The following is a 15,087-nucleotide window of genomic DNA, read 5'->3' on the forward strand; positions in this document are numbered from 1 at the left end:
TCTTATATATACATAGTAGAAGGTTACATCATTTGCGGGGGGGGGGGGAAAGGAAACACTAATAAAGTACAGAAATGAACGGAGTTAAAAAGAGAACAACTTTGTTTCATAGGGGTACAACAAAGCTTCGCTATCATGAGAAGAGAGGAAAGAAAACAGAGAAAAGCTGTTTGAATTTATTCATCTGGCTGTTCTAAATATAGCAGTACAGTTTCCTGCGGAAAGATGGATGGTCGACTGGCCACAGCAAAATACTCTGAGGGCCCACATTTAGCCTGTGAGTCAAGAGTTGAAGACCACAGACGTAAGTCATCTCCGTATTCCAAATGGGGACAGTAGCATTATTCACAGCGTCTGGTCTATCAACGAGAATATCCACTGATAGTCTCTCGACACTGCTAGCGGTTCAAGACGTCAGAAGGTGTCATCATTTGCTCTATTAGATCTATAATTGTGAAGATGTAGTTTCGTGAAGGTCTCTTGGGTAAAGGCCTGTTTCGTGGCAATGAAAGTGGCAATGAAGAGGCTAACAAGTTAGCCACACACACTTTACCCGAAAATACGATTGAGTTACCCAAAAGTCACGCTGAAATGTGCATGAAAAATGAGTCCTTATGGCTAGCGAGATAAAGAACCAATTCCAGCACAAAAATGCATTCAAGCATCAAAGTCGAGTCGAGCAAAGGGTGAAAGTATGGCAGTGAAGTAAGATAATAGTGCTAATGGAAGATAACAGTGCTAATGGAAGATAACAGTGCTAATGGAAGAGGGACCTATTCAAATTCAATACGGAATTAAATTTTCTATGCGTCTGTGGAGAAGTCAGAACTCTATTACACTGAATGCCCGGAAACACAAAAGTTTCATTTTGGTAATGTACAGGAACAAAGCAAGCCTATCTGGGAAAATAGCACTCTGCGCAACTAGGGTCATCAGATTGAAAACTATGTGATGAGGACACCTGTGCGCGCACCCTTGGTAGCGTCATTTTTCCAAATTTTCACAGCAAATGGTGCCACTATACTGACAAAAAAAATCTATACAACAATTTTTCACAACTGAAACAGAACCCGCAAAAAAGGACAACTATAGCGATTTGCCTCTCTTCCCTTATAATAAATTGTTCCCATATTCTGGACAGATTTATTATTGCTTTGCCTGGAGCATGACGACAGGTTTTCTTCGGGCAACAACCTTGTCTTTTGTGAAAAAAGAAATTCCCCGGAGGAAAAAGAAAATATTTCCGGGAACCCCAGAAAACGAGGACATAAGGGTGAATCTTCCAAAACGTGGATGCTGGAAATGACACAAAAGGAGGACGTCTGGTTACCCTATGAGCAACCCCATCAACTCGTAACGTCAGGCCAACCTCATTGCATACTTGGAAGAAAATCTTCACAAGTTGTTAGTGCAGGCCGAGAACGTGGACCCTATATGTTCGTTATCCCGTACACGTCGCTTCTCAATAGCAAGGTGCCCTCCACCAGTGACAAGGTCAATGACTAGCACCTCAATGAAATTTTCAACAAGTCAGAGAACACGACAAAAAAAGGAGGACCTGGTGACTCTGAACGAACTTCACAGAAGCGCATGCGCAATGGATGCTTTTGAAACTAATCCATGATTCCAGATTTTATAAAGACTTCTTATGCGTGACATTGATGATTTATTTGTTTATCTGTCCAAGATTTATTTTGATTTGAAAAAATTATGATTTATATAAATGGAAAATAAATTTTCGGAAACACCCATCCTTCGGGACTGCTTCAATATCTCTTCGAGACGTCAAGCGGTTTACGTCCGATCTCTCGATATAGATAATATAGATAAGAAAAGGGTGACGCGAAACAATTGGAACATCTGTCCTTTTTATCTTTGTTCCTTTCATTTTAAAATACGTCAACAAAATTCCACTTTAGATTAATCTCTGCTAGTTCAACTGCACATTGTTCAAATTTCTTACTAAAAGCCTGCATGTAAAGGAGGCTAATTTTGGTGTAAAAGGGGGTAAAAAGTATTAAATGATATACGATAATAATACAAATAGTGTACGATAATAATACGAATAGTGTACGATAATAATACGAATAGTGTACGATAATAATACGAATAGTGTACGATAATAATACGAATAGTGTACGATAATAATACGAATAGTGTACGATAATAATACGAATAGTGTACGATAATAATACAAATAATATACGATAATAATACAAATAATATACGATAATAATACAAATAATATACGATAATAATACAAATAATATACGATAATAATACAAATAATATACGATAATAATACAAATAATATACGATAATAATACAAATAATATACGATAATAATACAAATAATATACGATAATAATACAAATACTTTACACGAAAGTAGAAATTACTCTTCAGTTCCAATGCCTTGCCATACTCATCTCCTAACAGAACGGTCCATTATGATGTGCTTCAATTCGATCAGTTACTAAATCCACCTCAGAACTAGAACGAAAAACACAGCAAGGGATTCAATGCTAAACGGATTTGGGTACTACATTGAGTATTACGCTTACTTACATAACAAAATAAAAAAAAAATAAAAATAATAGAGGAAATACTTTTCAATAAACTGAACTCGTTCCCACCACCTGAAAGAGTGGATCCTTTGCTTTTTTTTTTTAAATCGTCGAGTTCTATCCTTAAAAAGATATCGTTGATTGTTATTGGAAAAGAATGAGAGGAGAAGATTTCTTATAATGAAATAAAGAGAAAGATAAATCATGGAATTTATAGGGTTCTTGAAGAGGTTTGAAAAATCTTAAAATCCTCTATTCGGCCATTTTTTCTTGTTTTGTATCGTATAATCGCAGTGATTGGATTTATTTCTTTTTTTCTGTTCAAGGCAAAAAATAAACAGAAAAGAATCAGTAAAAACTTGTTCATTTATTTGCTTGTATTCGTTTTAGCGTTACGGATGGCTAAAACAACCGAGTTTCTTCAAAAAATATTAAATTAAAAGTTTCACGAAGGATAATTCTTTCACATATACATATTATACAGTCGAAATTGGTTAATTAGAAGTTCAAGAGGACAGCAGACATGTTCAGATTATCCAATAAATCTATACTGTATCCGTAATATGACTAAAAGTTGCAACTTAATCATTAATATTCACATAGGATTAATAATTGATCTTAGTCGCTACATCGTTCTGGAATCGGCGCAACTGTAAAATTCCTTGACTATGCTCGAAGCCTGAATTACGGAAGCGGTTACTGATTGTTTCCAAAATTTCGTTAATGATTTGTATGGTATTAGGGAGATCTCTGATTTCGTTAGAAGAAACTGTTCTGAGGAGGTTGAACAACACAGTTCATATCAAGTGGCACACAATTTCGGTCCATTCCGGCTGAATAATGTTAAAATAGTCGCACTAAATTATCGAAGTAAAAACTAGAAATTTATAAATTGGAATTTTGAATTATTTCTGTACGGATAGTCATATTTGAAATTGCGCACTGATCACACAAACATTTTTAGCGAATTAATTCAGCACGGATAACCTTTTTACGAATTTAGATAATGTGGTTTTTGATGTACAGTGGAACCTTCCCTAACGGACACTTTTCTGATTCCCAGTCCCGTGAAATAGGGATTTAATATTTCACTCTCCGTTAGCGGACACTCTCGAAAATCTTCCTAGACAATCAATGACTGAAAGTAGTATATTTATTTACAATAATAATAACCCCAGAAGGCATGAAATGCACTTATACTGGAAGAAAAGAAAAAAAAAAATAAATAAATAATAATAATAATAATAGTCAGTACGGGAAGCACTTCGCATACGGAGCCAGGTCGAAATCCCCAATATTGGAAGCAAATCTTGCGTAGGAGGCACATACAAGTTCTGATGGAAGACTGTTCCATATTCTTGCCACACGGCATCTATATCCGTGGAAAAAACAATCCCTTCTAGCCATTGGTACTCTTATTTGGAAGCGATGCCTACGTAGGTTAGCTCGCCTGTCTATGATCTCAAAGAAAGGCTCTCTCGATGGTAGATAAACATTTTGGTGAACTAGTTTGTAGCACATCTTCAGATCCGCAGCGATTCTACGCCATTCCAGCGAGTGTAAACCCAGAAATTGAAGTCTCTGGCAATAAGATAGACCGCTCATGCCAGGTATTCGTTTAGTAAACGACCTCTGTGGCTTTTCGAGGAGCTGTATGTCCTTGATTTTGTAAGGGCTCCATACTTGCGAACAGAACTCCAGGGTCGGGCGAACGTACACACAGAAAGCATATGACAACGTATGCGCATCACACTTACGGTATGCCGTACGTAACATATATGAAATTCTATTAGCTTTGCAGACTATGCCATGATAATGATCAGTGAAATCCAGAATGCGGCTCATTGCAATACCTAAATCCACGCATGTATCCAATTGCTGTAACGTTTCATTACCTAGTTGGTAATATTCAGGATCGGTGCGTCTACCTAAATGCATTGATCCACTTTTTGATGATGAAATAGGTAGCTTATACTGACAACTCCACTGGAAAAGTTGTTGGCATGCAATTCTTAAGCCCCTAGTGTTTTCCACTGGAGAGAACAACTTCACGTCATCAGCGAATTGCAATAGAGAGATGGGTGACACAGCCTGAGTAATATCGTAAGTGTACAAAGTAAATAAGATCGGGCCTAACACCGATCCCTGGACAACTCCGCTTGGCACCTGACATTCGTATTAGATAATATTAAATGTTAAAAATTCTGGCAGTTTGTTTACACATTCGGAGTAATCTATATGTATTATCATCTCATTAAATAGAATTTCTCAAATTTAAACTGTAATTTTGTCCAAACCCCGTTCATTCGTCGATAGAACATTAAAAAAGTTCAAAACTTTCCCACCAGGTGGCAATTTGATTGTTACTGTCGTGTAGCGCACGTCCGATTTGGTGCACCTAGAAATTTTTTCCATCGCTCTATCTTCATCCATTCAAAAGTTACGACCATTTGAAGATCCCGTATACAGTGACCACATGCGCAGCCTCTTACAATCATTTTGGGATGCCCAAGAGCAAAAGATAAATATTGAGAGAAATAAAGCAAATTTTTTTTTTTAAATTTCACATAATCTTGAATAACTCCTGAAATATTGCAGATAGAATCATGAAAGTAGTGTGGTGGTATAGCAATACGATTACGCTCCAAATGATAGGAAAGGTTAGAACGCCACCTGGTGGAAAATTTAGGAACTTTTTTGCGCTATCTTGAAATCTAAGAAGGATAGACAAAAATTTCATCAACCGAGCCGTAGAAAGGAATTCAGTTAATGAAAAACAGACTTGGTTATGAATAATGAGTTCACCTAGGGGACAAAATTTTTGGTCGTCCGTTACAGAGAGTTTTTACTGTATGAAGTACGGTTATTTAAAAAATTAGTCAGGCGTGATCACTGCTCGATGTTTTGCTGCTTATTTAGGGTAAATAATCCTTTGTAGGAGGTTGTTTTGTCAGTGCAGTGTCATATACGTCCCCCTAAAAATTTTACCTTTGTGGCAAATCCAGAGAGAAACCTTTCTGGCAAGGGATTTGGAGACGCAAAAGCAGCAGTTCATGGGTTTTAAACAACATTTTCAATATTACAGTAAAACCTCTCTTAACGGACACGCCCCCTTCCCCGACCACATCTTTCAAACACCTGATAAATTGTCACTCTATTTTAGGGACGAATTTTTCTGTCCCGCAGGTGTCCGCAAAAGAGAGGTTTAACTGTATATCAGTTCGGAGAGCTCCAAAACGCTTGCTGGAAGTGGTTGGGGAAAAAAATTTATAAGTGCAATGATGTCAAGAAGGTGAAATGGTTTCAAAAATTTTGAGATCTTTCTGAATACGTACACAAAAATTGAAAGAGAAGAAATCAAAGGTACTCTATGTTCGGAGAAATACCAACAAGTGTTTTATGTGAATGAATCACAGGGCAAATATTCGTATTTTGAACTTGATTCTCTTTCTCTTTTGAAAAACAGTTCCATTGGTCGTGAAGCTGATCTTGTTGCTGATTTTGGGTCACCGCTGAAAAAGGTTAAGAACCCCTGAGTTAAAGGGCGAATTCCGCACCCACTGCGATCCGGCGTCAGATGGCAGCAGACACACCTGCTTCAGCCTAGTTGCAGCCCTCTGTGACCGGGCCTTCAACTCACAAAAAAAATCACCCGGGCTGTGGATTTCCAAAGGTTTAGAAGAACAGTGCTTCTCAACCTTTAGAAGCCCGCGGCCCGGTAAATCTCTTTTGTGTAAGTGAAAAGCCCGGTCATACACACAACTAACGAGAAGTTAATGGGAAAAATGAAACGGCGAATCACTCACGGCCCGGTGTGACTAATGTTAGGGCCTAGTGCTGGGCGGTGGCCCGGCAGTCGAGAAACACTGTTTTAGAGGATTTAATTTCTTACACGTTTCGCACGCTAAATCACTGATATTATTTCTGTCTAGCGCCATCTACCTAAGAAAATTTCGATTTTTTGAGATTTATAACCGGTGATCATTTTTGTTCGAACCAGTTTGCTTTGAACCCATGGGTGTGGAGAGTGGAGCAATCGCGGACTATCAGCTGTCATCTTCCTCATTTAAAGTGGACTCGCTGTCGCCGACTCATTCCCGATTCGACAGCGAAACGTCCTGGTCGCCATCGACTGCCAACGAGAACGAGTACCTGCAGGTACACGACGATCTACCACTTTATAATCTTTTTCAATGTGTAATACTGAATAATTATTATTGCAATCGAATGATGTCATCGCTTGAATTTCTTCTCTCGGCAGGTTGATTTCATACATCTCACGAACTTAACCGGATTGGTCACCAAAGGAAGGCACGACGAACCAGAGTGGGTGATCTCATACTTCGTGTCACATAGCGACGATGGCAAGGACTGGATTGACATCCGTGATGACAATGGCGACGTCAAGGTCATGATCAATATTTCATTTCAAGATATGTTTTACGAGATATGAAATTTAAATATCCCTGCACATCATGCCTGATCTTGAATATCTTACAACAGCGGTTCTCAACAGGCCCTTGGGGCTCCGTGTCTACTTACTCCCCGGCGGCTCCGCGGCCACTCGAGAAAAATAAAACAAACAGTAAATTTGAAGAAAAAAATAATTATAAATATATTTAAATAATATCACAGAAAATATAATAAATGCTAAAAATAGTCATAAATCTATAGATGAAATAGAATATTTTGTAGGATAATCGCTTGATGGCTGTAGTTTATCTGCTGTGGTGTAGTGAACAGTTCAGTAGTAGTTCGTATCTTGAAGTTGGGAACCCCCCCCCCCCCCCGCAGAAAACCAACTTCAGCCCACCACCACTGGATACCAGACGGGACCTCACGATGCGAGTCCGTCACTATGACAACTGAACCGCCACTGCGGCAAGGAACCGCAAAAAATCAACGAATACGAATGAAATTCGAGACAATCCTTTCAAAGTATGCACTCGAGAGAATTAGGGAAAGGAAACAAAACCCGAGGTTTCGCGCGGTTACAATTACAACAACAAAATTGTCAACAAAAAAACAAATGCGAACTCACATTTATGCATTAATAAGTGATCAGAGCAGTAAAAAAACTATGTATGTTTGGCGTTGGAACGGCTCCCGTAGCACCATAAACGCCGACGTAGGACGCGCACAAAAAAATGAGATCTCACCAAGGGTTTGGTGCGCTAACTCCTCAGTCGGGGGACTTGCTGCAGCAGTAATGTGATCTGCATTGGTTTTTTCCGCATGTTGTTGTGTCGACGTCAAGCGTAGACATTAACCATGCGAATTTTTCTAAATTCTGTAGCTGTGATCGTAACCGCGAGAGAAGCTAGATTTTTATTTCGGTACTCATTCTCGAGCGCATACTCTGCTACACCTATCTCGAGTTTCATTCACATTCATTGATTTTTGCGTGGGGCTCGTCGTATACCGGCAAAATTATTTTATGACCACCCTGTATTTTCTAAATAACTACTGATCTATGAGACACCCTGTGTGGCTCTCAATATCAATGTTCAATTATTCATCCTTAGGTTTTTACGGCCAATTACGACAACGAATCACCAGTCACTTCAAAGTTCCCAGACAGCATAATGACTCGGTACATCAGGATCCATCCAGTCAAATGGCACAAGTGGATTAGTCTCCGTATTGAAGTCTTGGGGTGTTATCAACCTGATGGTAAGTTGAAGGCAAAAGAAATACATACACTTATGAGGCATTACATGATGACCACTCAGCTAATACTGTATGTATGTCGGTCTGCTTCTAGGACGCGTGAGGGTGTCTGCAGTATAGTATGCGCACTGCAGACATTGCGGTAAATATTGTTTCATCACTGCTGTTGCAGCAGCTGGTGGTTTCAAACTGAATAGTGAGAGTTGTAGTCACTAACCTACCTTGCAAGAAACAATTTTAAAAATTAATAAAAATTCGGAATAGTTTCAGAAAAGATGAAAAATTCAGAAATTAACGAAAACAATTATTTCAGAATTTATAAAAAGTTTATAATTTATAAAAGAAATCGTAGTTGATGAAAGTAATAATTCAAGAATCAATAAAAATAATAATTTCCGAATAAATGAAAATAATAATTTCCGAATAAATGAAAATAATAATTTCCGAATAAATGAAAATAATAATTTCTGAATAAATGAAAATAACAATTTTAGAATCGATGAAAGAAATTATTTTGGTACAAATTATAAATATATACGAGTTAATTACAGAAATATTCTGATAATTCATGAAGGTAATAATTTCAGATTGAATGAGAATTATTTCAGTATAAATAAAAAATTTTTAAGAATTAATAAAGAAATTTTAGGGAAGAGTAAAATTCAGAATTAATGAAACAAATTTCAGAAAAGACGAAAATTCAGAATTAATGAAAAATTTCAGGAAAGTTGAAAATTCAGAATTAATAAAGAAATTTTAGGGAAGAGTAAAATTCAGAATTAATGAAAAATTTCAGGAAAGTTGAAAATTCAGAATTAATAAAGAAATTTTAGGGAAGAGTAAAATTCAGAATTAATGAAACCAATTTCAGAAAAGACGAAAATTCAGAATTAATGAAACAAATTTCAGAAAAGACGAAAATTCAGAATTAATGAAACAAATTTCAGAAAAGACGAAAATTCAGAATTAATGAAAGAAATTTCAGAAAAAATGAAAATTCAGAATTAATGAAAGAAATTTCAGAAAAAATGAAAATTCAGAATTAATGAAACAAATTTCAGAAAAAATGAAAATTCAGAATTAATGGAAAAGATGAAAATTCAGAATTAATGGAAAAGATGAATATTCAGAATTAATGAAACAAATTTCAGAAAAGACGAAAATTCAGAATTAATGAAACAAATTTCAGAAAAGACGAAAATTCAGAATTAATGAAACAAATTTCAGAAAAGACGAAAATTCAGAATTAATGAAACAAATTTCAGAAAAGACGAAAATTCAGAATTAATGAAACAAATTTCAGAAAAGACGAAAATTCAGAATTAATGAAACAAATTTCAGAAAAGACGAAAATTCAGAATTAATGAAACAAATTTCAGAAAAGACGAAAATTCAGAATTAATGAAACAAATTTCAGAAAAGACGAAAATTCAGAATTAATGAAACAAATTTCAGAAAAGACGAAAATTCAGAATTAATGGAAAAGATGAAAATTCAGAATTAACAAAAGAAATAATTTCAAAACTAGAAGAAATAATTTCAAAATTAGAAGAAATAATTTCATAATTAATGAAATAATTCTTTTCGGAACTAATGAAAAAATAAATTCAAATGGCTGTAATATAAATTCAGAAGTAATGAAACAGACAATTTCAGAGTTTATGAATATTTTCAATAAATCAATAATTTATTTCTGTTTGACTCTCAGGACACCCAATGGTCAATCCTTTGAATACGCCACTGGAAGCTCATTCCCTTGCTGCGTACATGTTACGGTCAAAGCCGGAAACCAGCCAAATGATCTGGCCAAATGTCAAAAATTTTTTAAAATTTCGGACATTGGCCTAAATTGCGTTTCTGGATATCCCTATAATACCGATATCAATCCCTTAAGATACAGATATTCCGATTCCTTTGATCGTTAAGGTTTGCTATAGCTAACCATAATTATAAACGGCCGTAATTATCACAAAAAAGCCAACGTGTGCGTGGCGATGATCCCGAATCATTCTATTTTGTTTTAGCCAAGGATTTCCATTCACTTCGCGAACAGGCTGGCCAAAGCCCGAAATTCGAATATTAGTCATGTCAACTGTCTGATTTCCGGCTTTGGCCGTAACTTATACAAATATCCGTCACAAATAATCCTGTCTCGTTATTACATTTGAGACACGCTCATTACCGTAAGCGTAGAGATGTCGAGAACTTAATGGTAAATCATAGTAAAATGAAATCTCAAAATCATGTCTCATCCGATAGAACATGTCATCCATTAATGAGTTACTTTTCGACGATCCCAAGAAGAAAAGTATTATTATCTTCGCTATTTTCTTATGTAATAAGGAAAATAAGTATTCTGAATTGTGAACACTGTATTTTCATTTTTACGCACTTAGAAAAAAAGGTCGCTCATTTATTTTAAATGAGCTCTGATCGATAAGAGACGAAAAACATCGCTTATTAGTTCGCGATTCTTATCATTATTGCTATTATTTGCCGTTCATGTAAAACACTGGGGGGGGGGGGCGAAGAAAATACTAATATTTTTGAAATAATGTTTATTTTTTCCCCACCCAAAATAATGAATCTCTGATTGGTATAGTTTTTTTTCTTTACTTCCTTTTGTGAGAATCGGAAAGACAATTTCTTTCAGATTTTCTGAAATTTGAATTGAATTCTTTTTACTCCAATTTTTTTTCGTATTTTTGTATTATTCATAAATCATTTCGAAAAAGAATCTGATGATAATGATAACTATAGAAAGGCACTGCTGTATACAGGCTGTTTCACTGTAATTGACCGAAAAGAATATGAATTCTGTGGTTTATTCTTAAGGGGGTTGGTGCACGATCTCTGCTTCCCATGCTTTTCTATGGGAAAAATCTCCTTCCTTTAAGGAATATTTAAAAATTTTCTACTCGCTTTAGGCACTCAATTGTTTTGTATCGAATTCTGTGGATATTTTTATTTAATTTAAAGAGAGAATTCTGAATTTTAATTGATGGTTATTTTTTCCTCGAATTTTAACTTCAACAATGTGCAACTTTTTCAAAAATTACTAAAATGTTCCCATATTTTGTGCCACAGAAACTTTTTTAACGATTTTAATAAAAAATCCTCGTAATAAGTATTTAACACGATAGTGTTAAGACACGCAAAAATTTTCAAGACATTTTAACGAGTATGTTCGAAAAAATGTTCTTTATCTAACTAAAAACTTAGTTTTGAGAAAAGAGCATTTTAATGGAAAACATTAGCATATATAATGTCTGCCAGCAGTTTACATTCAAGTATTTTAAGTAGAGGTAGAATAAAAACTTAAACGCAGTTAGACGCAAAAATTTTTGTAGTATTTGAAAAGTGAAGTGAGTACTACACGTTATTTAAATAGTGAAATTGCCAGGAAAATGTCGTACCCCTGTTTGCTATGCACTCTGTATATAAGGTGTTCTTAAATTATAGGTCGCGACCCAAACCTGGATCTCAGCGGCTCCTGAAATGGGTTTTTACTTAAATCCATTAACACCCAGGGACTCTGAGCTATGGGGTCCCGACTCAAACTTGATTCTCAGGGGCTACCGAAAAAGGTCGCACAAATCCACTTACAGCGAGGTCTTCTTGAGCTATGGATCACGACCCAACCTTCATTCTTTGGGAATAACGAATTGGGTCGTAAAAATCCACTAAGCCGACTCGAGCTAGGGGTCGTAACCCGAACTTGATTAGCAGGGGCTTCAGCGATGTTTCGTAGAAATTCACTTGCAGCCAGGTATTATTGAGCTATGAGTCACGTCCCAAAGTTGTGCACGGCATTCCAAGATGTGTCGCACAAATTCCCAAACAGCCAGGGGCTCTTAAGATTATGGGGATCACGATCCAACTTGATTCGCGGAGGACTTCCGAGATGAGTCGTAAAAATCCACTAATAGACCTGTAATAAATGCACACTATTGTTTTCACTAATTTAGAAAAGCAAAGTCACATGGGTCGCGAAGCTGATCTTGTTGCTTATTTTGGGTCGTGGCTGGAAAAGGTCAAGAACCCCCCCTGCTGTATATGTTTAGCACTCATTCTATTACTTTTACCCCTTTTTTTTCGGCAATGATGATTATTTTTTGAGTATCGCTGTATGATCAGTCACGCAACCTCTAGATCTACGCATACCAGAAGATGTGTACCATGCAAAATAGAGGATATTTGGGTCGAATGTACGGTGAAAGTAAAGTAAATGAGTGTTTGGTAAAGTCCTGAATCTTTCCACATTTTTCAATAACTCATGGCAGGAAAAAAAATACTCAAAACTTTTGAAGCAACCTGAAGATGTGACTCCCCTAGTGGAAAATCTATAAACTTTCACACTTATAGAACAAGATTAGCAGATAGGAGTGAGTGAGAGGGTACAGTACATGTATAGCCATGAAATAGCGACTTGATGACGTCAGCAAGTGATACTTGCTTTTAAGTTTGAACATTCGAGTAAATTGGGTTTCGTACAGCTTCCAGAAAACACTGAAAATATGGAGTCTTCTAAGGTTATTTTATAATACACGAGAAGTTTTGCGATTGTGAAGAATCGTTCCATAAGTGTTATAACAGGATATGTGCCTGGAGATTCTATTTACATGGCGAGAAAAGTTGTTCTTTCGGTTCAGTTTTTTAGCATAATGATCATGTAATTATCTTTAAAGCGCTGTAAGAAATTTGACCCGAGATGAATGGTGGGATTAATTAATCTATATACAGGGTGATTATTAAGTTCTCCCCCCAGCGCCGCATTTTACTGGCGAACCGTTGATCCGAGAGACATATTTACAATTAGAAAAATAATCCAAATAACGTGTAGAACTCAGATGGGTCATTCGTATTGCAAGGGGTTGAATTGAAATTTAGAAAAAAAAATTGCGTTTTATACATACACCCTGTCCTTAAAAACCTAATCAGAAAGCTGTTCCGCTGTCTCTCCTGATGCCAGAAAACAAAATTTATCGTTTGTAAGTGCAATATTCGCTGAGATATTTGAATTCAAAAACGGGGGAAAGTTTGGAAAGAACGGCAAAATCTAACGGAAGACGCCTCTTTCCCTTAGTTAAATGTATGAAAATTTTAGAGGTTAATTAAAAGTAAACTAAACATTTTCTGGTGAAAATCGTTTTGATGCCACTGCTCCAGAATTTTTTTTTTAATTACAGTAAAGGTGAAAACCAGGAAAAAAAAGTCTAAGGGCAAATGAAAATTGAGAGCAAAAATTTTGTTTTAATCTCAAGACAGCCTGTTTTCTTTACTATCTTTTATCATTCGGCATGTTATTTATAGAGATAAGAGATAAATAACAATTTGTGTAAACCTCCTTCCAAGCAGTGCCTACCATCTCATCAAAACCATTTTCACTGGAAAATGTTTAGTTCTACTTTTAATTTATTGTTCCGAAATTTTCCCGCATTTACATTCTCAAGTTTTCCAGACACGCCGATTTTTCGGGGTCGTCCTTAATTTTTTTTCGAAAATTTGAAAAAATAATTAACTCAAAAGTGCAAGAAAAATGGAAAATTCCAAAAAAAATGAATGCTCGGGTCTGAAAGGGTTATGTAAATTTTTTGATACCTTTATTGAAAGATTGATCTCGTCCCCAACTTCTCCTTACGAGAAGGTATCATTCATGTTCTGAATCTAATCATATCAGAATTGTCAATTAAGACATGTCAAAAAGTATGATGAGTAGGGCTGGAATTTTTATGACCTAAAAATTAACAGAACATATGCTCCATAAAAACTGCATTCAAGTTTTAAAAAAAAAACTTAAAATGGACGGTAAAAACTTAAAAATATGCCTTTGTAAATTGGCTGACCATATCCCCTCAACAGCAAAATAATGTAAGTTCTCTTGAACCTAGAACTTAGAACAGCCTACCGCAATCCTGGACGCTCATAGTCTCCCCATATTTAAGAAGAAATTGAAGGATTAATTATTACTGACACACTAACCTCTTGCATATATATGTATATATGAGGGTATGGGAGTATATTGTATGTATTACATATGTGTGTGATCACAATGCACATTTTTAGTTAATGTATTATGCTGTTACTATTGTTTTTTCACTTGGGGTGCTCATCAGATCACACTATGATCCTTTCCCCCCTTATCCCACCTACATCCATGTAACTGTTAGCCATTCCTGAACTTGTGTAGTTCTAAGATTACATATTCACCTCACATGAGTATGTAAAATAAATTTGAAATTTGGGAATTTGAAATACCGAGAATTACGGGAACTCACCAATCACTGTCCAAAATGATACCGAAGACAGGCAAATACTATGTAAAATTGCCAATTGTTTCTAAAATCACAAACCATTGACAAAAACGATACCAAAGGTAGGTAAAACTGTCAATTATTCCTAATATTCCCATAAAATTGTCAATTGTGGGAAATGGAGTTGGGGAAAAGTGAACTTGTGTGGGGAGAAGGTCCCTCTTCGTTGTTCTGCTGAAATATGGAAAGTAATGCTAATATTAAAATGTTACTTAAATTCTGAAAATCAGGAAGAATGCCTTAAAACTACTGAAAATCATGCAAAAAATGCCTTAAAAATAAATGAAAATTATTAAAAATGCTCTATCGCGTATAAATAACGAAATGTGCAAAATAGCTTTAATGATTAATCGATAATTCCTCTTGAATGAGACAGATTCCGACCAAAATCATTGGATCGCAAATTTTATAAAGGAATCCCATACAATCTTTTAACATCCAATCTGGAATCTGTGGCAAGATTTATTCCAGCTCCTGAAGCAAATTGGAAATATATTCGTATTAATATGGAAGTAAAACACCACATCGACCAGAGC

The 15,087-nt window shown here is 35.8% G+C and overlaps 1 protein-coding gene across 2 annotated transcripts in view; it reads left to right on the top strand.

Moving 5' to 3' along the window:
• Positions 1 to 15,087, top strand: part of LOC149071782 (hemocytin-like) — a 218,274-nt gene that overhangs the window by 159,326 nt on the left and 43,861 nt on the right. For both annotated transcript variants that reach the window (XM_089247586.1, XM_089247587.1), the window contains exons 62-64: positions 6,568 to 6,725; positions 6,829 to 6,975; positions 8,093 to 8,240. In XM_089247586.1, the coding sequence (XP_089103712.1) occupies positions 6,568 to 6,725; positions 6,829 to 6,975; positions 8,093 to 8,240 (453 nt within the window). The remainder of the gene's footprint in view (positions 1 to 6,567; positions 6,726 to 6,828; positions 6,976 to 8,092; positions 8,241 to 15,087) is intronic.

This window comes from Pholcus phalangioides, unplaced genomic scaffold (genome assembly GCF_987345545.1).
Source record: "Pholcus phalangioides strain wild (caught in Gottingen) unplaced genomic scaffold, Ppha-v1.0 ptg000018l_1, whole genome shotgun sequence".
NCBI lineage: Eukaryota > Metazoa > Arthropoda > Arachnida > Araneae > Pholcidae > Pholcus > Pholcus phalangioides.